Below are 26,327 nucleotides of genomic sequence, written 5' to 3' on the forward strand. Positions count from 1 at the left end.
GTGAGAAGGTGTAGAACACATACTTACTGCATGTTCAGTGATGTTACTGAGTAAAAACTCAGTTGTATCCCACTCTGTTTGCCTGTTTCATGTGTATGTTTTGGTTTTGTTTATTTATATTTTCCTTTTTTTTTTTTTATTTCTTCACAAGACTATCTTAAATGGGGAAGAGAATAGTTTGGTCTTTGAAAATTTGAATCCAGACACATTATATGATGTCTCAGTTACTGCCATCTATCCTGATGAATCAGAAAGTGATGAGCTCATTGGCAGTGAAAGAACATGTAAGTAAATAAAGGGATTCTGCACGTTGTTATTCATAGTTATTGAAACAGAAAGCGTACACATACAAGAATTCTGAAAATTCTTTCTACTTTTTTCCTAGTACCCTTGGTACCTATCACTACACAAGGTAAGAATCTGAATTTCCAGGTACCATTTTATTGAAGGAAACTCATAGCTCCCTTTTTCTAAACTGTGATGAATGTTGACATTAAAAAGCTGAGATCATTTGATAAATATTATTGTGTATTTGGAAGAATACTAAACACTAGATTACCACATGTTTATTATTTTACAAACATTACAGTTTATGTTCCCCTTAATACATTCAGCTCTTGATCAGGCATCCATGCAGCCTTAAAAATAAGAATGAAGTGTTTGTCTCTGCTCTTGGGTGAGCTACATATTTATTCCTTTCTTTACTATGCTTCTCAGCCCCAAAGAGTGGCCCACGAAACCTTCAGGTGTACAATGCAACTTCACACAGCTTGACTGTCAAATGGGATCCTGCCAGTGGTCGAGTGCAGAGATACAGGATCATTTACCAGCCTATCAGTGGGGATGGCCCTGAGCAGTCGGTAACTAATTTTGAAGTGCTTAAGTTATTCAGCCTTAAATGCAACATTCTGTAAAGTAATCCATTGGAATAATTTCTTTTCAAAACACAACACTGTACATATTAATTATCTTTTACTTGAAAATTTATATTTGTAGTGAATAAGTATATATTCCCACTGTTTTTTTCTCCCCTTTCAAATCCAAGTTAGAACACTCTTAATTGAGCAGCAATAATTTTGGATGCATCCTGTTATCTCAAAAAATCATATAATCATAGACTCATTCAGGTTGGAGAAGATCTTTGAGTTCATAAACTCCAACTGTTTATCTATGGATAAAACTAAAATAAAGTGCATCGAGGAATAAGTCAATCAGCATCTAAGGCTACATGTCACAGATAGAGGTGTCAGGACAATCAATAATATGCACTACCATGACTACTTTCATAGTCCAGAGTTTTTCATCATTTTCATAGTGTAATTCCCATGTTACCAGAAGACTTTGCCATGGAACATGCTGTGAACAGTTGAGACTCTCTCTCACCACTCTAGGGTCAGAATAAACACACAGAGGTAGCAGTTGTAAAGAGAAATACATGCAAAACATGTGCTAATGAAGTATTTAAGGTATTTTAGATTCTTTTACTATGATGAGAAGCTGTAATGCTATGGAGAGATAGTACTTTAAGATCAGCCCGCTCTCCCTGTGTTGTCAGCACAAATGGTTTTGGCTACTGGCAGTCTATGCAACACAGCCTGGGAGTGGTAATTCAGTCAGGCTGTTTATCAGAAATGTGTGCTACTTAAAAATGCCCTATTCTTTAGTGGGAGGCTGTTGTGGTTACTGTCAAATGAGTCAGAGGAACAGTCTCAGATGAGAACCACATTAATTCAGCTTGCCTCTGTAATTGGAGATCACTCATGTTCAGAAGTATATCTAGGAATATTTACTTTAGAATCAGTTTGATATTTACATACCCATTTTAACTCTCTTCTGAACAACATGCATTTGGGTTGAGGTAATTGAAATTTATATTGAGCAGTCAAACACTATTTTAGTGAGAAATCACTAGAGAAATAAGGAACAGCAATATACGTTTAATTAACATCTGTAATTAATTGCTGGCAGTGGAGTAAAGAGGGAATTATGATCATTCTCTTGAAATTTGTGCAAAGAATATGGTTAATAGACTTAATTGCTTACAGCTAGAATAGAGTCAAGCAGTGGCAGTTGGAGAAAACACCTCTATTTGAGGAGAGCACACACAAGTCTCCTACTCTGATCACAGCATTTAATGTCTCTTTGCAAATGACTTGCAGTCATATGATCATAATTCCTTGTCTTCTTTTGCCACTCTGATATTTTATTAAACTGTAGATGCTGGGTAGGCAGTAGAATAGTCCACATCAAAATATTTAAAATATAATTTCTGGGGAGTTTTTATTGTCCTGTCTGACTTTTAATGGCCTCAGCACCAAGAGGAATCACAGGTGATCTGAAGAAAGAAAAGAAAAGGTCTGCAAAAACTGCACACAGAACTGCTGAGACCATCATGATCATTTAGGGTCAGGTTTTGAAAGGCAATCAGATACTAAAATGTAGAGGCAGTCATGATGGGATGATAAAAGCATTTGTGCTTTGAAAGGAGCTGTGTACACTTGAGTACAAAAAACCCCTTTGATTGTAAGTTAAAATAGTCTGCTTGTAAATTAAAATAATCTACTGCTATGAAATGTAAAGATGTGTAAATGCTTGCTCATTGTCAGTTCATCAGCAGATGACTGGAAGTGTTATGCCAAACACCTTAGCTGAACAGGCTTTGAAAATGTGCAGGTAGTCTTAAAAGTACAAAGAATGATAGCAGTTACAATATAATTTGTGCTGGTACAGAACTGGGAGTTTATATATAATTGTAGTGGTATTCAAGTTTGGAGATTTTAAACAATAGTGGCATTGTGTCTAAACTTGCTGAAACCAATACGTACTAAATATTACTACTGTTCAATGTCTACTGCCAGTGTCAGTCAGAAGAAAATTGCAGCATTGTGTGTGGAAAACACATCACAGTGTTTTCCACTCTGCATCAAATGCTTGTGTTCTTTACTATAGCAATAAGCACAAAATAGAGTATAAAAGGGATTTTAATAGTTTCCTTTTATTTTGCTGCAGACTACTGTTGGGGGACGACAGAACAGTGTGGTGATACAGAAGCTGCAGCCTGACACACCATATGCTATTACTGTGTCATCAATGTACGCAGACGGTGATGGGGGGAGAATGACAGGACGAGGCAGAACCAGTAAGTAACTTCAGTCTTCTTAGACATCATCAATATATTGCTTTCAGAAGAGCAGAGAAAAGTTTCTTGTGGTGAAATTCATCCCATCTGTATTTGTCATTTTTCCTTTGGTGGCTTTCAAGTTTCTGAAGTAAGAGCCCCTGTCAGTCTACGGGCTCTAGAGAAGCCCTGGACCACTGCCTTTGACTGGATGCCCAGTTTTTACAGCTGAGAGAAACCCTAATCTAACTATGGAACTTCTTCCTCATTTTAATTTGTTTAATTGTTTTATGCCAGAACTTAGTAAACACCTTAAGGCGTCTGAGGGCATGTTACTCTCATATATAAGTGCTTTTAAGGATCTTCAATTGAGATGCTGATCTTCATAGTGTGCACTTTAGGACTCTCCCATTTTATATTGATGCATTCTTTTGATCCTGCTATAGAAATCACAGATGTGCTACCAGAGACACTTCAGTTATAAAACCCATTTCAATGTATTTACTTAAATAATTATATAACTACAAAATTATTAGTTCAGTTGCATTTATTTTATTTATGAGCTTGTAATGGGAAGTCAGACACAGCAATGGGTTTGGTGAGGAATGAAGAAAAAATTCGAATTAACTCATTGCATAATTCTAAAATAGTGTCCAGAAATAATTTTTTCTAATTTAGCATTGTGGTGTTGGATAGAGCTGATGTATTCTGAGTGATGAAGATAAATAAGATTTAACATGAGCTATTAAACCTATCTTAAAAATTTTCTAAGGATACATTACAGAGGTGATCTGACAGCAAAAAGGAGACAACAGGGTTCCACATTTCTGACATCTTATTGATCTGTTTCAGAACCTCTCACCACTGTGAAGAACTTGCTAGTTTATGACCCAACCACCAGTACTCTGAATGTTCGATGGGATCATGCAGAAGGAAGTCCTCGCCAGTACAAAGTGTTTTATGGACCTACAGCTGGAGGTGCAGAGGAAATGGTAAATTCTTCATGTGGATCTCACTAACCATCTCAGATAAATTACACCTCATGGGGGTGGTGAGAGAAATGCTGCCGGGTGAAGTAGGTCTTGTTTGCCTATGCACTGTTTTTTTTTCTGTTCATAGCCCCACTGGAAAAAATTCGCAGCAGCTTCATGAAAGTTCCTCCCATATGTATTACAGATGTTTGATTTCAAATAATAGGCCATCAGTGATTAGTTCTTAGCATGGGATTTAGTACCACACACAAGTTTTTGTTTCTTTATCCCTAGGGCACTGTGTGTGAATGTAAAGCTGACTTCAGGGTGTACAAAAGCTTAAAAAGTTGGCAAACTTAATTTCTTCCATCTTTACTGATAAGAAGTCATGTGACTGTAGGCTTCAAAGGTATTGGTGGAATCAGAAAAATCCATATTCTAATCTCCCGAAATTATTTAATTGCTAAAGAGCTAAAAGAATCTTGAAAATACAAAACCCTTGCTGCAGACTGGGAAATATTGTTTCCTACTTGTGTTTCTTTTTCTACATCAGTGCAATTCAATGTGCACATGAAATGAGTTGTATATGAATGCCATTGTTTCAATAGCAACTAAGGTGCTACTGATGACAAATATTCTTAGGTGCTGTGGAGTTTTATTTCCTAACATGAGCTGCTCCTTATACTTCGTGTCATCAGCATGTTGTAGTGCTATGTAATGGTTTTTTTTAAACTTAGAAAGTGATATTTTAGTGCCTCTGAGCTGCTAAATAGTAGACATTAAAGAGTTCACATCAGATTCTACTACTTTCATTAGTACAGCAGGATCTGGACCCAGAAGTGGAGAGAGCTGTAAGAGAGCTAAATAGGAGTGCATAGAACTCATTTGTATTAGGTCTGAGAGAGAATCTTCTTGAAAAGCAGTTCTAGAAGATACCAAAAACCATGTTATTTTAAGCTTCACCTTTTGTAAAGTTTTTATCACATCCAGTCTGGAAATTAGATATGGTAGGGGAGTATGTGATAAATAAAAAAGCTTAAACTATTTTTTGGCATGTTTTTGTAAGTTTCTTGACCCTTTCTTTTTAAATTTATAGACCACAGTACCAGGAAATACAAACTATGTCATCCTGAGGACTCTTGAGCCCAACACACCCTACACTGTAACTGTGGTTCCAGTTTTCCCAGAGGGGGATGGTGGACGTACCTCTGACACTGGACGCACCTGTAAGTAAAATGGCCCTTTTCAAGAAAATGTTAGGATTTTTTTATGAATGGCCTCAGATCATTAGAAATTGATTTTACATTAAAAGTTATTTTTGCAGCTTTGTAACTTATTGTGTTTCCTTTGCTTATTTGTGTGGAGGCTTTCAGTCCACTTAATTGAGGCAAGCTTAGCTCCAAAAGTTGTGCAGCACACTTAGTGTTTACTTCACAAAACATTTTAATTGTAGTGCTAGTAGAAATATTTGTGAACAAAGAGTGAATATTGTTGTTAATCCATGCTAATGTCCATGCGTGTACTTAAAATTTTCTAGGAAGTTTGGGCTACTAATGTCAGCTAGACCTAAAATGTGTACTTTGTGGTTATTTTCCATGCATATCTGATCAACAATAGGAAAACAGAGTGTTATGATCATATTTTCAATTTGCAGTACGAACATGTACTTTGCTGCTTGGTACAGAAGTTTGGGAAGACTGAACATGGAGATTCTTAGCTTTTTAAATTTTAGGCTAACAAAAGTAATGTGTTTATCTTGGGCTGAGGTGCTTTTCAGCTTCTTTTGAGCACTGTTGTAAATTCATTTAGAAATAGAACTTACACAAGAAACTTTGTAAAACTTCATTTAAATTATCCTTGATCTAGTGGAGAGAGGAACACCAAGAAACATTCACGTTTACAATCCCACACCAAACAGCATGAATGTCCGTTGGGAACCTGCTCCAGGTCCAGTACAGCAATATAGAATTAACTATGCTCCACTCGCTGGCCCAAGGCCATCAGAATCTGTAAGTAATTTAGCTTTTATACTGTTAGTCAAATGTGTGTAGAGACTATTGCTTCCTTTGATGAGTGTAAAAAATAACAGTAAACTCAGGCCAGCTGTCTGCCCAGGAGAGTCTCTGCAGAATGCACAGTGTTTATAGGAGTCTAGTCCATTGTTAATAGAGGCTTAATTTGGTAAAATGAAAGAAATAAGAAATAATACTCTCCCATTTAAAACTCTGTATTGATGATTGAGTATCCTTTGTCATATTGCAGATAAATATGAGTTAAATATTTTTTTTTTTTCAAGAGAGTCAGAGACAACAAATATTTATTAGGAATTATGTAATCAGGAAACCAAATGCCATCTGCTTACCCTAAATCATTACTCTTATGTGGGGGTTGGTGAGCAGTGAAATCTGGATATGGGCAAAAAAGTACCCTCCAGGTGTGAAGTAAGAACTCCTGGATTTCTATAGAAATAAGTGCAGTTTTAAAGTTTTGACTATGAATGTACTAATATAAAATGAACACCCATATTGTACATTTAGATGTACATGTTTTTATGTGAGGAATTGTAAGGACTTTTTTTGTCCTTTATACATAGTAAATTGTGACAGAAATTACTTTTTTAGTTTCTGTTTATGAATGTTTCTCCCATTTTTTTCTGAATGATTTTAATGTAAAATGTAAAAAGTAACAACTGTGTTGGCAGAATGAGAGCTCCTGATACTGTTTGTTCTTTTTTTCACCGGTATTGAATTTTTTTCAATATTACATCTTTATTTTAAATTTATGTTATTTTTCTTGGACAGTGTGCAGCATGGTCATGTTTCCAATTTTTCTATATTTAATTCAAATTATTTTCTAAAAAAAGATGGTATAAGTGGAAACTTTATTTATATAGGTGCTTGTTGTTTCTGTTTTAGATTGTGGTGCCAGGCAACACTCGTGATGTGATTCTGGAGCGCTTGACTCCTGACACTGCTTACTCAATAAATGTTATAGCTCTGTATGCAGATGGAGAGGGAAATCCAAGCCAAGCACAGGGAAGGACATGTAAGAGACAGTCAGTACTTGTGTTGTGAAATATAATTCAAAACTGGTGTTTGAAGAACGTATAAAATTAGTTACAATTACAAATAATATAAGCTATTTAGTGCAATTCTGAATTTATGCATCTGAATTATGCCTGCAGCAATTATAGGCCTCTGTGGCAGGGAATTTTTGCTATGCTGTCTGTCAGTTGGAGTACTTGAATTATTAGCAATGTAATTTTCAATTGGGAAATAAGCTTAATTTGCATGTGTAAGAGTTAAAATGCTCTTTTCAAAATCAAATTACCAATGAATAACAATATAACTTTTATAAAAAATAGCCTATTAAGATGGGTAGAATTAGTGGCCAATAGAAAAAAAGGGCTTCATGGTTGCTGTCTGACATAGTAATTGTATGTGTTGGCCTCCCCAGCTGTTTGTTTTTTGCTGCAGACACTTAAACACCAAAAATCTCCTTGTCTCATAGGATCTTGGTTGTGTTATGATTAGATTCTTTAAAATTCACACTAGAAGTAGCATGAACAGAACCTGTCCACAATAATAATTTTGCCTCTTCTATGTTTTCCCTGTAAAATCCCTAAATTAATCTAAAACTTGAAGATGTGGCAGGCTATAGTTATACTTGTCTGCAGGAGTTTGAGAAGCAGAATGTGTGTGGATGCTCACTTTGCACATCTGTATGTTCTCTCCCTTCCGTGCTGTTTCAGTTTGTCTGTCTCTGTTTAAGACCTTCGGGCATGATCACTGACTTAATCTCCCCAAGTATATATATTTATTCAGGGTTTCAGGAAGGGCCCTTGGCTTTGGCTTCAGGGCAACATTTGAATTGATGAGGGTGACACTGATCTAGAGGTATCATGCCCTGTAAAACCTTGTGTATTTTCATTCTTCAGTGCCTCGCAGTGGTCCAAGGAATGTGAGAGTATTTGATGAGACCACAAACAGCCTTTCTGTACAATGGGACCATGCTGATGGGCCAGTCCAGCAGTACAGAATCATTTATTCACCCACTGTGGGAGACCCTATTGATGAATACGTAAGTTCTGTAATTCCTTGGGAAGCACTGAGATGTTTTCAGTCAATTCTTTAGGCTACACAAAAATCAAGACGTGTTCTACATGTAGTACACTGTGCAGGCTCTGTGGGTTTTCTGATCATTGCTGTAAATGTTAGGAAGCCATGGTTTGTATAAAACAGGGGTTTTTTTTCCATGAAGCTACAGAAAATATATGGTTTCTTGAACAAATATGTATGCGAAATAATGTTAAATATATGAGTCACACACTAATCAGAAAATTCTGAACAGAATCTGCTTCCTGGCATTTCATTGAAGTGTGATTGAATAGCCATCTATTACTTCATACTGTATTCATTACAAAGTCAATGTTCTAGGATACAGAATAAACATAAATCTGCATTTCCTAATTTGAAGAGAATTGACAGAGTCTAATAAGACAGCAATGTTAACTTTGATTCAGCATCTAACTTGCTGTTCTAAGTTTCAGTATGAATTGTAAGTGTGTTTCATTTCCTGCACCTTAATGATAGCACAAGTTATTCTGAAGCTTATAAAATTCACAGAGTATTTATAGCAAAGCAAAGCTCAGATCCTGTAGAGGACAATGGCAGAATTCCTGCCAACTGCCACCAGCCAAAATGACATTTTGATTGCTTTTATATTACTGTATAGCACATGCTGAAAATTCACTGTTTGAAAATTCCCTACTGGACTCATTATTCAGGACACACATATTGTCAACACACATATCTTTGCAGAAAAGATGGACAATCCATAAAAACAGCAAGTCTCAAACAACTGAAAATTTTATCAAGTATTCATAGCGAGTACTGACTGGCATGCACTTTTGAGAGAGATACCTCAAATTACTTCCCTTAGTTTCAGTGCTTTATGTCTTCCTTAAGGCACAGGATCACTTTTGGATTTATACCTACATTTTCAATTAGAAGGGAGCAATAGTGCATGGATGCATAAGGACGTTGAGATTGAGGGATGCATAAATGGGAGTACTTTTATATGTCAATGTATTTAGAGATTCCTTCTCAGAATAACTTGTATCTGCCAAGAAAAAACCCACATTGTTATGACTTCTATATTTCTGTGAGAGAAGAGTACTGAAATTTTGGTGGAGAACTGCAGCATCTCAGTTTGATGTGTGTTGGGACTGAAGAATCAATTTGATTTATGTTTTTGTGTTGGCCACATTGTTTTGTCATTCAAAATAAAAAATACTGATAATTGTTTATAGGCTATAACCTTTAAGGTATCCTGAATGACTTTTTCTATGATGGACATAAAACATAGTGTGCCAAATGTCAGAACAAATTTTTGTTTCTAGCTACTGTCACTACTGATCAGTTGCAAGACTGTGAATGTGTTTACCTCTGTTTCTTTTGTGTTCTAGACAACAGTTCCTGGCATAAGAAATAATGTGATACTACAACCACTACAATCAGATACGCCATACAAAATTACTGTTGTTGCTGTGTATGAAGATGGAGATGGTGGTCAACTGACTGGAAATGGCAAAACTGGTAATTATAGTTTTCATATTGATTATACTTTTTAAAATTTAAGACATATTCCTTGAACACTTCAACATTGTAAAGATTTTATTAAGTTAATTATGTCCTTGATGTGATAGTTACTTGCAGAGTAACAATCTGCATTTCTAAAAATTGAAAAACAATTAGTAACTTAATTAGAATGGGTTTTTTTCTTTCTTTTTAGTTGGCCTGCTTCCTCCTCAAAATATGTATATAACTGACGAATGGTATACACGCTTCAGAGTTTCCTGGGATCCTTCACCATCCCCTGTTCTTGGCTATAAAATTGTATACAAGCCTGTGGGTAAGAAAACTTGTTCATTCTGAGTATACCACTCTTAGAACAGTGAGTAGCTAATGGCAGACCAGAGTAGAAATCATAAGTATCATTTTGCGTTAAAGGATCTATTTATTTCCTCTGTTTACCAATTTTCATGGAAACTTTAGATCAGTATTCTATAATAAACACAAACTGTCAATTGTAGTATCAGACATTTAATTACAGGGATTGAATTGCATAGTTAAAACTTTATACAGTGACCTGATTTGTTTTTAGCCTCTTTAATGCCTCTTGTCCTTCTAAGGCTATGAACTGGTGTATATGAGAGGATATTGGACAGGTATTTGGGTATTAATGTCCTGCAGAACTTTTGTTTTATGTGGCCTTAAAACAATATACATATCTTTCTAGAAGCTGAAAACAAAAATTGCACAATAGTTTGTAAAACTATGAGTATGTTCTGTTTGCAACGTTGTAATATGCTAAAATTTAATAAATCAATATGCTTTGTTTTAGGAAAAATGAGGTTAACATTTACTGATGTGTAAGAGACGGAATAGTTTTGTAGTTCATGTAATCATGATTCTTTCTTTCTCTGTTCTTAATGCTTCCTTGATTCAAGGTTCAAATGAGCCCAGGGAGTTTTTTGTGGGAGAAGTGACTTCCTACACTTTGCATAACCTGTCTCCCAGTACTACTTATGATGTGAATGTTTATGCCCAGTATGATTCTGGAATGAGTATACCTTTGACAGATCAAGGCACTACATGTAAGTCAGAACAATTTTGTTGTAGTTATGCTAGATACATATGCTGGTAAGAGATAATGTTGATTAAGAGAAGATTTTGATGGCTGGTTGCTAGGAAGCATGAGCATCCTCTCATGGAGAATACTTGTCATCTGTCCATGAGGTGGATCTTATAAACACTGATCATGGAAGGAGTAATGAAAATATATTTTAAAGTAATGACTTGATGAAATAAAATTTTCTAGTCTATTTCCTAAAATTTTGTTAAGCTATACTTGGAGTCAATCTTTACCCATCTCCAGGGTACTGCAGAATCTAACCATGTTACTAAGCATGTCTAGGCTTTTTGATACTCTGCTTTTACCTCATAGCAATGTCCAGTGATTTTGATGATGGCCTCAGCTAAGGCACTTCAAAAAATTTCTTCAATTATGATGAATCAAGTACATTCTTTTCATGCTGCTATATATATAAGTCAGATATTTATTTTTTGAGATTTCTTATTTTGTGAAGAAATTGTGTGAAAACTCATAAAAAGGGCTTTAACCCATTATGAGATCTGGGGCATTGCAAATAGCTAGGTGGGGATCTGTAGGGTGTAAAATAGGGAGATTTGACTAGAAAAGCTCTTTCTTTCTGCAAATGTTTTTAAAAATCAAGTTCCAAACTAGCACTGCTAATATGGTTTTCATTTTGGTGTGCTGGTTTTCACAGTATATTTGAATGTCACTGACCTAACAACTTACAAAGTGGGTTGGGATACTCTCTGTATCCGGTGGTCACCTCATCGGTCGGCAACTTCCTACAGACTGAAGCTAAACCCAACCGATGGTAAGTGTGTTCTATTTTTTTGCATTTTCTAGAAACATAATTGTCTTATGTCAGTGAGAGCACCACTTATTTGGATTGGTGGCAAGCACCAGCCATAATGATACATCTGATTGAGTTTTAAAGCTCTGAGTATAACCTGTTTTTCTTGAGTGGTGAAAAGGCTGCAAAGAGGTAGTACTGTTTATTGTCAAGTGGACCTACCAGTTGCCTGGTTTCACATGTGAGCTGCAATTGTACTTTCTAGTGTGCTCCAGGGTTCACAATCACCACACAATTTTGGTCTAGAAAGGTTGTTATGGGACAAGAATAAGAGTGCTGTCCAAACCTCCTCTCAAGAAGTTTCTTCATTGCCACACTTATGTATATATACATTAGAAGGGAAGTAATAGGTTCTAACTTTTTTTCCATTGGACTTTTTTTGACAGGTTCCAGAGGACAGGAAATCACAATTCGTGGGTCAGAAACAAGCCACTGTTTTACTGGCCTCTCACCAGACACAGAATACAATGCTACTGTCTTTGTTCAGACCCCTAACCTTGAGGGACCTCCAGTCTCTATGAGGGAGCATACAGGTAGGTAACAGATATTGTGAATTTTAAGTTTTAGGTATAGAATTTGTCTTGTTTCAGCTGTAGAATAAAATTATTATTTCTTTTCAGTCCTCAAACCTACAGAGGCACCGACTCCACCACCTACACCTCCTCCACCTCCCACAATCCCTCCAGCTCGGGATGGTATGTTTGTTTCTAGAATTATTCAATATTTGTGTGTAGTTGCTGTACTACTTCATAGTTTACCTCAATTTTTCATAAATTTAAGTGGATTTAAAACTAGCACAGCCTTTTAGGGAAATGAATATTGGGACCTTTCCTAATGCCATCCCTTTGCTCTAGAGCTTTGCTAGACTTCAGCATTTCCTGGTTTAGAACAGCAAGATGCACACCTTTGGGGAAAAGATTATTGGGGAAAAGATTTTTGATATTCTATAGCTCTGCAGAAAGTCTATGATTTTGTCTGCTCTCAACAGACAATTCATGTTTTATGGTAGCTGATCAAGGAAAAAAAGTAATTTACAATTTTTATGTTTTAATCTTGAATTCTTTGACATTTCTTGAAGCTTTCTTTGATATATTTAAAAAAATGTTTTTGTGTAGAGCATTACTCATGTGCCAGGTTGAATGTGTGGTAGTAGACATTTGCTGAATATTTGTTATGCTTGAATTTTCAAATTTTGAAGCAATATTTATTTCATGGTGGTATGGTTGATGTATTTTAAGGGTTCCTTTTCTTGGACTTTCAGTATGCAGAGGTGCCAAAGCAGACATAGTATTCTTGACTGATGCTTCCTGGAGTATTGGTGATGATAATTTCAACAAAGTAGTGAAATTTGTTTTTAGTACAGTAGGAGCCTTTGATTTAATCAATCCTGCTGGAATCCAGGTAGGTTTGTTATTCCCATTGGGTACATTTTGGAGGGAAATTGAAGATTACCTGAATTGTTACTTCCTTTCAGAATGCTGTCATTTTTTGTATTGTATTGCTAAAAAAGACATGTATCTGGGTGTGCATGCCTATTATTTATGAAATATATTTGGCATTTTATAAATACAAGGAAAATCCATTCTATTTTGAGATGTTAATATTCTGAAATACAAGTTACAGTTTGTGGGAATCCTCCAGGTAGAGAAACTGGGACGATGTACGGTCAATTTTATATTTTTGTTTCTTTGTATATGGCATCAACAACTGGCACACTGCTTAGTTTTTGTATCCTAGGTTTTGTCTCTGTCATATCAGAAGTCTGTTTTAGTGAGATTCTGACTTCTGATTGAGAGCCACATTTTAAATTCTCAGTGTAAAAGATGAGTCCTGTGCCTGCAGGGTCCAGCTGGCTTGCCATTGCTGAGCTCCCTAGAGTCCCACTGCACTAAATAGCAGAATGCCTTTGAAAAAGGCACTTGCAAAAGCCTTTTCATGATGTGCTAACATGAATCAGCTCTACAGTGGGCGTGGTAAAAGTATGAAAAGGTCCTCTCAATGAATTTTGAGAGACTAAACAGAAATAGCTAATGAGGGATAGACTTTCAGGAGTTCTGAGCTGCTCATAGTTATGTCAAACTAACTTCCTGTCTGGCTTCTTATCATAAGCATTGCACCATTATCAGTTTTCTTCTACTTGTAGGAGGCTGGATGAAATCAATGTCTAGGTTCCCATAACCACTTCTCTTTCACTAGATGGAATGAATGACATGAGGTCCAAAGGAGTTTCTTACATGGTATTTCTGGTTGCAAAGAGCTGCAGGTGCAATGCATTTTCTTTGGTTAGAAGGCTGACAGGATATTTACATTGTTAAAGGTCTGCTTTTCATCTTCTAGGCATATTTTTAGTAATTTGATTCCCTATCTTTAACTCTCTAGACTTTTAAAGGAAAAGATACTACTTGAAGTCATTCTGTGTCAGACAATTTTTATCATTCTTAGCTCTAGTCTATACTGGGTAGTTTTCCTGCTCATTTGGTTTTTTGCTTCATATATTTTTATTGCTAATATATAAGGAAGTGGGGAAGACAATAAAGGTGACAGACACATATAAACACTAATGTTTAATAAAGTATTGAAGTCACATACCACTTGAGATGCAACAACCTGAGGTTTTTAATTGAAAATTAATACTTTTAAAAGGGGAATTTACTACAACAAATGTGAATATATACATAACAGAAATATTTCTATTCAGCATTAAAATAGAACGCTATGATATTGCAATTTTACAGAATATTAAAAGGAACAAAATAAAAAAAAAGTAAAGATTATGTAGCAATAAATTTTTAGTGATTGTATTTCAGTGCTTAAGGCAAGTGAGTATGTACTCGTGTGTGTATTCAACTTTATTGACATTCTATTGACAAATTCATTTTTATTCCTAAAAAAAAAAGCTGGAAGAAGTTTAGTAGATACTGTACCTCTGCTCAGAATTAGAAAGTGGGTATATATACCTCACCATAATAAAAGGTAGAATTTGATCATATGCATTTAAGGTCATATTACATTTTATACACAGAAGAGGAAAGAAAGCAAGAAAGAAAGCAAGAAAGAAAGCAAGAAAGAAAGCAAGAAAGCAAGAAAGCAAGAAAGAAAGAAAGAAAGAAAGAAAGGGAAAGAAAAGATAATTGTGTGCACATTGGTGTGATGTCTATATATATAAATATGTATGTGTGTGCATAATCAGACATATTTTAACAATAATTTTTGATTATTTAAAAATTATTAATTAAAAAACTTACACATTTCAATTGAGAGAGTTGGCCTGAATCTGGAGATATAAGACTGAACACTGTTATATTTCATTTCAGGTTTCATTTGTGCAGTACAGTGACGAGGCAAAATCTGAATTTAAACTGAATACATTTGATGACAAAGCCCAGGCCCTGGGCGCTCTTCAAAACATTCAGTACAGAGGAGGAAACACTAGGACAGGTAATTCTGGCCTGTAATTATATTTATTTAAGATAAAATATTTTCAGAAAATGTGTAATTATCCAAATATTGAATGGCTGAAGAAGTGGATTTTTCTGTGGTGTTTTAGTTCTGTGCTGTTGCCCTTAAGAAGTAGAAGAATTCTTCTCTTGTGGATAATATGGATGATTCCTTGTTTATTGCACACTTTACAGGCAAAGCCCTAACATTTATCAAAGAAAAGGTTTTGACTTGGGAGAGTGGCATGAGGCGAGGTGTTCCCAAGGTACTTGTTGTTGTCACTGATGGTCGGTCTCAGGATGAGGTGAGGAAAGCAGCGACAGTCATACAGCACTCTGGTAAGCAGTCCACAGCACCTACCTGGCTGTTTCTTTTCTGTATTGCTTCAATTATCTGGGAATCATTTACTCATCCTTTATGGACTCAGAAATGTATTCTGAGTATTTGGGAAAACCTCAGAACTATTCAAAGAATTTGTGCTCTCTGGACCTAGACTTACATTTTCTTTCTCAAGCCCTCTGGGGAAGGATGTGGCCTCCCAAAGATTTTATATGCATATAATTTCAAAGATGTAGCTTTTGGTTACTGCTTCCTCTTTTTGATGTTTTGATCCCAGAAATCACTGGGAAGTGTACTTCATACTAGTGCTTGTGTTTTAATGGGTTTTCTGAGGTTTATGTTTTATCTGGTATAAAACCACGGATCTCCAGTTTAAGTAACTGTTTTTGAAGTAGCTGGGTCTGAATGGACTCCTCTGTTGCCTTTTGAGCTAAGAAGCACTTGCTTATCAGATTTGATTGTGGCTTATGTGGGTGTAGTAATCTGTTCTTGTCCCAGCACTTGGCATTTTGCGTTTCAGTGCTTGAACCTCCCAGTCCTGATCTCTGAGCAGGGAGATGTTGTACATCCTTATGGGAATCACATGCATGTAAAGCACAAACTATCATCTCTGTCTCTTTAATGTGGAAGAATTAACTCTGTCTAGATGGTTTCTCAGTCTCCCTGGAAAATATGCTTCAGTGCTTAACTACCCTACTGGTAGGAGACCTTTGTCTTCTATTTCACCTAAGTCTTTCTCCATGCTAGTGAGATTGCTGTCTTCATTTGCCTAGTTAATCAGGAAAGAAACTGATTTTTGTCCACTATAATGGGCCTTGGTATTTGAAACTTGCTGTCATCTCCTCTTTCTGTCTTCTCTTTTGTAGACCAAACAAACCTATTTTTCCTTCAATGTCATATTGATCATGTTTTTGAGACCCCTTGACATTTTTAATTTCCTCTCTTCTTGCTTTGTTTTCTACCCATATCAAAGCATGCTCAAAGCTGGACAAAGTATTTCAGCCAAATTTTCACCAGAATTGGCTACAGGGGAATAATTAGCTTCTTAAAAAAAAAAAAAAAAAAGAAAGCTGCTTTTATAATTTGAAATAAATGTGAATCCAAATTTCAGCCTCCAACTGGCTTTTCCAATGTCTGTGCAGTTTCTCTTCAATGAAATTTACACCTGGTGATATGATTGACTTCTGTGGTCTGGTTCTTCTCATTTAACTTAAGATATCTGACAACTAAATGTCTAGTCTAAGGTCATTGTGTAGGGTCCTTTTATGACTGATGAAGAGAGCAACAGAAGGCATCTACAAACAATGACTTTTCCTATCCTGAATTCAGCATGTGAGAGTGCTAAGACGAATTGCTTTCTGAATCTGACCATGTTGATCTGGTGATTATAGAGAAAAACTAGACAACTTAACTTGGAAAGTAGAAGTTGGTGATGTGAATACCACTCTAAGAAAGAGAAACCAAGAAGCATGAAATGCAAGAGATGGAAACAGATAGACACCTGGGTAACTAATGGTCTGTAAGGTTTTGGCCACAGAACAGATTTGAGATACTGTAGAGTTGAGAGAATTGTATGTTTTGTATTGAAGAGTGAGGAGACTATGTAGCCAAGGCCACATGAGATTGGATAATGCCCCAAAAAACAATGAGAGAGGAGAAAGTTTTGAAAGAAAGATGCAAAACATCTTTCAGAGCTTTGACAAGGTGAAAAGAGGTCTGGAATGTGTGCTCATAGGTAGCTCATCACAAGTCAATGGTTTGTGCAATATTAACATTAAAAATGTTGATGTATGTTTGCTGCATTTCAAGTAACAAGTGTTATTTTTACAGGCTTCAGTGTCTTTGTGGTTGGTGTGGCTGATGTGGATTACAATGAACTGGCCAAGATTGCCAGCAAGCCCAGTGAACGCCATGTATTTATTGTTGATGACTTTGATGCCTTTGAGAAGATTCAAGATAACCTTGTCACCTTTGTGTGTGAGACAGCTACCTCAAGTAAGTAGAAGACATTGGTTTCCCTTTTTCCAAATTAATATGTTTGCTTATACACTGCTTAAAGTGAGTGGTGGGCTGACCTTGGCTGGATGCTGGGTGCCCACCAAAGCTGCTCTATTGCTCCCCTTCTCAGTTGGACAGGGAAGAGAAAATACAGTGAAAGGCTCCTGGATTGAGACAAGGGCAGGGAGAAATAACTGAGCGGTTACTGTCATGGGCTGTACTCAATGTGGGGAAAAATTAATTTATTATCAATGAAATCAGAGTAGGATAAAGAGAAATAAAACCAGGTATTAAAAACCTTCTCACCACCCCACTCTTCTTCCTGGAGTTAGCTTTACTCCCAGTTTTCTTTATCTCCTCACCCTGGGCACCACAGGAGTACAGAGAATGAGGGCAGTGATCAGTTCATCACATATTGTCTCTGCTGCTCCTTCCTCCCCAGGGGAAGTTGTTTTCAAACTCTTCCCCTGCTCCAGTGAGGGTCCCTACCATGGGAGACAGTCCTCCACGAACTTCTCAATATGATCCTTCCCATGGGTTGCAGCTCTTCATGAACTGTCCCAGTGTAGGTCATAGAATCAGAATCACCTTGTTAGGATTGGAACAGAGCTCTGAAGATCATCCAGTCCAACACCTCTGATCACCCAGAGCAGGTTACACAGAAACACATCCAGGTGGATATTGAATTTCTCCAGAGAGAGAGACTCTACAGCCTTCCTGGGCAGCCTGTTCCAGTGCTCTGCCACTCTCAACATAAGAAAGTTCTTCCTCATATTGAGGTGAAGCTTCTTGTGTTTTAGTTTGTGGCCTTTGCTCCTTTTTCTGTTGCTGGACACTCCTGTAAAGAGTCTGACACCATCCCCTTGACACCAACCTCTGAGGTATTTATATGTATTAATGAGATACATATTTTAGTCTCAGTGCTCTCTAGACTAAGCAGGCTCACTTGTCTCAGTCTCTCCTCATAAGAGAGTTGCTCCAGACCTCTCATCTTCATGCTCTGCTGCTGGAACCTTTCCAGTAGCTCCCAGTCTTTCTTGTACTGAGGAGCCTAGAACTGGACATGGCACTCCAGATGTGGCCTCACTAGGGCTGAGCAGAGGGGCAGGATCACTCCCCTTGACCTGCTGGCCACTCTTCCTGATGGAATACTGATGGAATAGATACTACTGGCCTCTCTGGCTACAAAGGCACTGCCAGCTCATGGTCAGTCTGTTATCCACCAAAGCTCCCATGTCCTTTTCAGCAGAACTGCTGTCTAGTAGCTCAGCCCCCAATGTGAATTTGGAGTAATTCCCCTCCATGTGCAGGATGCTACACTTGCCCTTGTTGAACCTCATTAGGTCCCTTCCACATGGTGCAGTCTTTCAGGCACAGCCTGCTCCATTGTGGGCCTCTTATGAGGTCAGCAAGTCCTGCCAGCAAACCCATTCTGGCATGGGCTTCTCCCTCTGGGGTGCCACAGGTCCTGCCAGGAACCTGCTCCAGTATGGGCTTCCCACAGTGTCAGTCTCCTTCAGACCTGCTCTGCCCTAGGGTCCTCCAGGAGCTGCAGGCAGATATCTGCTCCTCTGTGGACTTCCACAGTCTGCAAAGGGACAGCCTGCCTCACCACAGGGAAGACCAGGAATGCACTGGAATCTCTGCTCTGGTGCCTGACAGAGTTTTGTCTCTCACACATTCTCGTTCCTCTCTGCAGCTGCAGGCTGTTGTGCCATTCCAACACACACAACCCCCAACCCCAGCCACTGCCCCTTGTTCGATGTGTAATCCCCCAGTCACTGCCACCACTGCTGATGGGCCCAGCCTTGGCCAGTGGCAGGTCTGTCTTGGAACCAGATGGAGCCGACTCTGTTGGACACAGGGGAAGTGTCTGGCAACTTCCCACAGAAATCACCCTTGTAGCTCCCCCATTACCAAAGCCTTGCCATGCAAACCAAATACAATTTGCCATCTTATTTAAGGTACATCAGAAGATATGTTCATATTACAAAGTTAGATTTCAGAATAGCTGGATATAGCTCAAGGGAGTAAGTTACTTTTTAAAATATTGAAATGAGTATTGTGTTTTATGTAATCTAATTTTGCATTTCAAAAGTACTACTAGCAGAAGGCAAGAGTAACAGTCACTGAAAACTTTTAAAAGTAGAATGATGCCTAATGTGCCCTAACTGCAGGGCACAAAATTCTCTTATTTACCCCTGGAATAAGTGTTAAAGATGTATAGCTATACTGTGTGACGCTGTTTTAAACTTATCTAAGTAAAGCTCAGTTGTTTATTCAAGTTAAATCCTTCTATGGCAAAAATAAGAAATTCTCAGGCCTGTCATGTGCAACTGCATGTTCCCTAACTGCCTCATCTGCTGGCTCCTGAGGAGCCACATAAATTTGCAGTTGTTTCTTGAGAATCTGACAGCTATTATGCAGCTTGACTCATGCCTTAAATATTAACGGAAAGACTGTGTCATTGTCCTCCTTTCTTCTTATAAATTATAATCTTAAAATATTTGGGGTTCATTTGTCATTCCATATTGTCATTCCAATTTTTTTCAGAGTAGAAATACCCTACTAAAAGTGATGGCTAGAGATTTTGACATTAGAACTACCACAGGACACAGTATGACAAATGTAACAAAGACTGTCTCAGAATTAATAATAGCATAGACTTCTTGGTAATAAAACTTCCTGAAGTGTACATATGTTCATATCCTGTTAGGCTTAGTAGTTTTGAATTATATATTGTTTCATATCTTTCAGCTTGTCCCCTTATTTACTTGGACGGATACACTTCACCTGGTAAGTAATTGTCTAATATTTTGGCATAGGTTCTTTTGTGTCTTTTACAACTCTATGGTGTTTCTTATTTTTTTATTTTCTTTCTGAACTTAAAGGTTTCAAGATGCTGGAATCATACAATCTAACAGAGAAGCATTTTGCTTCTGTACAAGGAGTTTCACTGGAATCAGGCTCTTTCCCAAGCTATGTAGCATATAAACTCCACAAAAATGCCTTTGTTAGCCAGCCAATACGGTAAGTAAACCTCAAGGCTTATATTTAGGGTGACCAGGTGATGAAGGATTAACACAGTTTATAGATAGCATATGTGTGTTATGGAAGATGCATTAATGTAATGTTCTTTTTACTAAGCTTCAAGAAATACGCTCGGAAGAGCATCTATCATTGTTTTCATTAAATGTTAATCTATTTCTCCCTCTGAAATCATAGTTCACTATTAATCTAGTTGCTTAGTTTTCTTTGAGATTATGTTTCTTAATCATTCAAGTTGCATATAATCCACAGTTTATACCTAGACAGTTGAACAACAACTTCCTTAGTACAATGAATTCCATGTTGCTGGACAGAAATGGTTTCAATATGGAGGGATTAGCATCACTTTTTCCAGAAGCATTGTTCTTACTGCAGTAGGCAGCATATTGATGCCATTGACTTAGGATAGTTGCTCCTCTACTTGACTTGCCTTATTTGGCAAATGGAGCAGAGTTTTCAAGGGCCTGTGGTCTTAGAGCTTGGTTATGGTAATATTATGGATATTGCCAACATTTTTTCCCAAAGAGAAAAAGGACTTAGTTCGCAGTTAGTTTTACTGGAAATACTTTCTCCTTTCAAAAAAGGTTATTCTGGTTCAGAGGAGATGCCTAAAAATAGCCTATTGTTTCCATTAAATTTAGGAAAATTTAGTTTTCTTCTTATGGAAGCCTTTGAAATCGTCTGCAATCCTGCCAGACTGGGTAAAGATCACAAGCACAGAAGCTGAGGTTTATGAAAAAATAATTTATTTTTGCTAGCCTTCTGAGATCACAGCTTCAAAAGTGAGGACTTGAGGATTTTTAAGTTCATTGGCATGCCATTAATACCTGCAGGGATGATAGTGTCTGACAGCATGGATTTTTGAAGTCTAGGGAAATACAGATAATTCCAGTTTTGCAACTCTCTTGCATTGATAGATATTGCATTTAGAATAAGTTGATGAAAATACAATAAAAATATAGGCTTCATATTTATTTCATTTTTTAGAAATGTTGTGGTACGTAGTCTAATGTCTGCTAAAGAGGTGGAGTAGACTTGCCAGAGTATTCTGGGCACTTATTTTTCATGAGAATCCAGAAAATAAAACTCTAGACTGAGTCAGCAAAGCAATAAACTCATACTGATCCTAGTGGCATAGTTGTTTCCATATCTGAAATAATTTGTTATCCAAGTTACAAATTGTGTTGCTATATCTACTTTAATATTTGAATTCTTGCACTGTGCTGTGTGATGTTGTTGACTTAGTGATGTGGTTTTTATTGCAGTGTTCCTAATTGTATGTGTTCATAAGCTTTGTCCAACATACAAAGCAGCTCCTCTTTTAATTTAAGATTTTTATGTTTATGTTCATGTGACTGAATCTCCTTCTGAGCTCCATAAAAATGGTTAAGGAGAAGCAGTGATCACCTCTTTTCTTGCTGTTCTCTTCCTGCATTCCCTCCTTTCCCCTACAGAAAAATTCTAGAGGCTGTTTCATGCATGGTTTTTTTATGTACTTTTGGGTCTCTGCTTATTTAATGTGTAACAGTCCAAATATCACAAATTTAAACCTGAGCCACTAAAGAATGAGCTGGAGCCCAATTGCAAAGAAGACATTAATATTCCATCTCTGTATCTGTGCCTGAAGGGCAGCAATAGTTAAATGCTGTTGCCTGACTGAAGCAGGCCAGATGAAAAAATGAATAAAGCTGTGGTCTTTTTTCTCTGTACTTACCAACAAGGAATTTAAAACATGGGTAATTTATACAGAATTTTGCCACAAGAATACATACCCAAGAGTTCTTGTGGTCATACTCAAGCAACCTTTCTAATTGTGGCTCTGGGACCAGCTGAAGACAGTTGTGAGTTCATCTTAACAAATCACAGTGTTTTTATATCACAATGTTTTTTTCTGTTTGAGAGAGTAGTTAAAATGCTCTGTTCCACTAAACACTGTGGTCTCCCTGTTAGTCTTGTATCCTTTCTTTGAAAAAGAGCAAATGATGATGATCTAATTTTCGTCATGTGTTTCTGTGAAAAAATGCCTTTATGTTGTCTTGCCAGGGAGATTCACCCGGAGGGGCTGCCGCAGGCGTACACGATCATTCTCTTGTTCCGCCTTCTGCCTGAATCCCCCAATGAGCCTTTTGCAATCTGGCAGATTACAGACAGAGATTACAAACCACAAGTTGGAGTTGTGCTTGATCGTAAGGATGTTTATACTTATTGCATAGAGAAGTTATATGTTACTTTGCATGTGTTCTTACCAAATATTTCCAAACCCAAAGCATTTCTACATGATAAAAGGATTATAAGTTTTTAGTTTTAAGAAATTTTTTTAAACTTTGTAGATCTATAGTTCAATTAAGAATAATTAATCTAAAAAGCATTTCAATTTTAGTATAAACTCTAAAATCAAAGGAAAATACATCTATATACTTACAGGTCATTAGGATCATCTATGATTTGTGTTTACCCAAATAAGGGGTAAACTAGATTTTATCTTTTTAAGTATGGTGATTTCAGTAGTATGTATGAAATGAAATGTGTTATTTTTACTTATTGCAGCTGCCAGCAAAGTGCTGTCATTCTTTAACAAGGATGTAAGAGGAGAGGTTCAAACCGTAACTTTTGATAATGATGTCGTAAAGAAAATCTTTTATGGAAGCTTCCATAAGGTAAAGGATTGAAATTATGATGTTGCTTTCTGAAGTACCATTCCTTTAAATAAAAGAAAGCCAAGCAAAAGTCTCTGTCAGGTGACTGTACCTGGTTTTTGGATAGTATTTTAAGTTGACATAGGGACCTGTAGATTATGCAAAACACGATCTCTGAAGTTATAGGTCTTCTTTGAATCAATGTAAAAGATTTGTCAAGAATTTGTTAATTTGTTAAGATTGTGCAAGTGGAGGGATATATCTGAAAAAGAAATTGTAGCCTGGTTCCTGCCACATGAAAGAGGAAGAATAAAAGTTAAAGTGGAAGAAAGAAAGGAAAGGAAGTTGTGGTGAGAAAAGATTGCATGGGAGTGTAATGATTTGAAATCATTCAGAGCAGAGGAAGATAGAGCCAGAGAAAGTAAGTAGGCAGGGAACCAATTTTGGGAAGTAAATAACACATTGGATAAGATTTGTATGTTTAACAAACATAATACATGTGTGTATATTTCATAAGTGTGATTTTTTTTTTTTTGCTTAAAAACACTGGGCTTAAAATATTCCAATGTCATGTTAACTGAGGAAGCAACAAAGAGAGAGCCCATAAAAGGTCACTTTATCATTTAGAATGAAGCTTGCAGTTTGTGAATTGACAAAATGGCTAGTGAAATCTTTACATGTTGCTGCATGGGTCTTCACTTGTCATAGATCTGTGCTTGCTTTTCTAATTTTGTGCACCAACTTATGAAAATTTGGTCTTCCCAAGCTCCCTTACCTCTAGTCATCAGGAATTGCTTTACTCAGGCTACATGTACACCTAAAAACATTTTAAAAACCTTTTCTTGCTGTGTTAAGTATATATGTTTAGGGCAAGAAAGTGAGCTGAAATTGCAACATTTTTGGTTAGCTGAAATGCATATTTTCATGTTTTCATTTATCTCCCTTCTGTTTAGTTAAGTTTTCATCTGATGACTAAATATGGCTTGAGTATAGCATTTGTTTTCTTTATGATACCATCTTCTGCATGACTTGTCACTACCAGCATTCCTTTGAGGATACTGATAAGGGGTTGTCTCTGTCAACTTCTTGATACTGGAGGCCAAATTGTCAACCGAGCTTGGCTAGACTGAAAGCCAGGAAAGATAACTGGTGCCAGCATTATAATGTTTTGTGACTTCATCTGTTTAAAAAACAGGTGATTATGAAAATAACACAGTAAAAGTTATGTTATACAGGTGATTATGAAAATAACACAGTAACACTATAAAAGCTATTGGTTTCCTCAGAATTTGGACTAACTTCCCAAACTAGTCTTATAGTATATCCAGTTATTCTTGTTTTAGAATTTATGCCTGGTTAGTTTAGAATTTAGGCCTGATTATTTTTGACTATATGAAGAAATGTTTATGTCATTGATTTTGTAACTGATAGTTATGAGTAGCTTTGGATCCTACCTACATTAAGCAGCCTTTATTTTATCTTTGACATTTGCCTTTTTTTTAATAGCTTGGTAGGACAACACAATTTTAAGGAAATATAAGAATCTACTGGAGTGAAAAAAACTCTCAGTAAAGGCTAGGATGTATCTTGTTTTGGTATGAAGGGTGAGTTATTCCCAAGTACTGTTTAGGTGCAAAGCAGTATGTAGTGTGCCTCATTTTAGATCTCACTGTGAGAGCTGACACTTCTTTGGGTCAGTGGTGTGGAGCTCTCCACATGCTCTACTGCCAGCAGTCTGTTTTAAATGTCTGTTGCTAATTTAGTTGATGTTTAGAATAATGTTTTCTGTTATAGTTTCTCTAAATGTGATAAAGCTGAGCAAACTTATCTGACAGGCCTTACAGTGATGCTCTGCTCATTTATCAGAGCAAATGGGGAAAAATCTGTGGCCCTTGCTAGCTGTCAGCAATTAGAAGTTATGTAAAATGGTCTATTACACTTGATAGTAAAAAAAAAAAAAATTACAGGGCAAATAAAAATCAAAAATTTTGTATCATTTTAATAGTGAAATACATGAATACATATGGAGAGAAAGTGATCCTAAGATGCCAAAAAATGAAGAGGAGTAGCAGTGATTTGCAAATTACCTTAAAGCTTCACAATTACGAATTCTTGCTGAAGAGACTATTTCTTAAGAAAAAAATTCTCAATTACTTAATGCAATGTAATTCCCTGTCTTTTTTTCCCAGAAAGGAATCAAAAGTTCAGATTTTGATATTTAAAGTAGCTGGAAGAGTCTTGGTTTAGAGCGATATTTGGGATTTTTCACCATGAAACTAAGATGACTTTTCTGGCTTCTCTCCAGATAATTACTAAAATTGCTATCTCAGGTTGTTAATGATGGCATAATGGGCTTCGCAGCCCACCTGCTAGGAAAGCCCTATGCATCAGCTGTGCTGATTAGCTCCTAATAATGGATAGCAGTAGTTTCAGATAGATGAAGGAAGGAAAGTAAGATTAACACATTTCTAAAGGTATGTTTGCAATTTCTCATACTGTCCAGTTTCAAAGAAATGACAAATCCTTACAATTCAAGGAGAGGTTTTCCAAAATATTAAACATTTTTGTGGCTTTCATTTGGTGACTTACTGGCTTATTCACTGAAATACAGTTAACTACACCTAACTGTGGGGAAATTTACTTTGGCATACTTGAACACTCTGTGTAGCAGAGCCGTGGTGAAAGCTGTTGAATCTGGCAAGTTCCATAGGAAAAATTCTGACTGCCTGAGACAGTCATTAAATTTCTAACTGATGTTTTGGAGAGACAGACAGCTTCTACTTTCTTATTCTTACCACACTAGACTTCCTTTTAGCTTGCCATTTTGCAGTAGTTAGCAAGAGGAAATTTGATAATGAGTGCGTATCTTTCTGCTGATAGACAAATGGGAAATAGTTTGCTGGGCTTATTGATGTGATTCACTTAGCACAGGATCAGAACGCCATCAAACTTTATCTTATAAGGCATCTGCAGAGAAAAATTAAAGTATATTTTCTTTCCTAAAATATCATAAATTAAATAAGTAGAACTAATCAGAACAGATTCTTTATGTTGGCGTCTTAGAAACTGTTGAAAACAGAATGTGTTGGAGTTGAATGCAGAGATGTGTTATTTACTGTAAACACCAGATGCCTCCTTTAATTAGATTTATTGCCTAGGCCATGAGATTCAGGCTAGAATGCAGTTCTGGCAGTGATTTAAATGTTTAAGTGACTGAGTCAATGACTTGGGAGAGCTCTCCTTATTTTTGATTGTTGGGATTGCTTCTTCTT

At 36.7% G+C, this 26,327-nt stretch overlaps 1 protein-coding gene across 6 annotated transcripts in view; it reads left to right on the top strand.

The window, feature by feature from the left end:
* Window positions 1-26,327, top strand: part of COL12A1 (collagen type XII alpha 1 chain) — a 99,730-nt gene that overhangs the window by 50,753 nt on the left and 22,650 nt on the right. For 5 of the 6 annotated variants that reach the window (XM_063152910.1, XM_063152907.1, XM_063152911.1 and 2 more), the window contains 23 exons: window positions 152-284; window positions 386-412; window positions 718-860; window positions 3,010-3,139; window positions 3,971-4,110; window positions 5,186-5,315; window positions 5,956-6,098; window positions 7,005-7,134; window positions 8,027-8,169; window positions 9,557-9,686; window positions 9,883-10,002; window positions 10,601-10,747; window positions 11,441-11,557; window positions 11,983-12,129; window positions 12,217-12,291; window positions 12,858-12,997; window positions 14,911-15,034; window positions 15,229-15,372; window positions 17,204-17,368; window positions 20,129-20,167; window positions 20,263-20,401; window positions 22,463-22,605; window positions 22,967-23,076. In XM_063152910.1, coding sequence (XP_063008980.1) covers window positions 152-284; window positions 386-412; window positions 718-860; window positions 3,010-3,139; window positions 3,971-4,110; window positions 5,186-5,315; window positions 5,956-6,098; window positions 7,005-7,134; window positions 8,027-8,169; window positions 9,557-9,686; window positions 9,883-10,002; window positions 10,601-10,747; window positions 11,441-11,557; window positions 11,983-12,129; window positions 12,217-12,291; window positions 12,858-12,997; window positions 14,911-15,034; window positions 15,229-15,372; window positions 17,204-17,368; window positions 20,129-20,167; window positions 20,263-20,401; window positions 22,463-22,605; window positions 22,967-23,076 — 2,859 coding nt within the window. The remainder of the gene's footprint in view (window positions 1-151; window positions 285-385; window positions 413-717; window positions 861-3,009; window positions 3,140-3,970; window positions 4,111-5,185; window positions 5,316-5,955; window positions 6,099-7,004; window positions 7,135-8,026; window positions 8,170-9,556; window positions 9,687-9,882; window positions 10,003-10,600; window positions 10,748-11,440; window positions 11,558-11,982; window positions 12,130-12,216; window positions 12,292-12,857; window positions 12,998-14,910; window positions 15,035-15,228; window positions 15,373-17,203; window positions 17,369-20,128; window positions 20,168-20,262; window positions 20,402-22,462; window positions 22,606-22,966; window positions 23,077-26,327) is intronic. The other variant, XM_063152909.1, reaches the window with a different exon arrangement.

Source organism: Melospiza melodia, chromosome 3 (assembly GCF_035770615.1).
Source record: "Melospiza melodia melodia isolate bMelMel2 chromosome 3, bMelMel2.pri, whole genome shotgun sequence".
NCBI lineage: Eukaryota > Metazoa > Chordata > Aves > Passeriformes > Passerellidae > Melospiza > Melospiza melodia.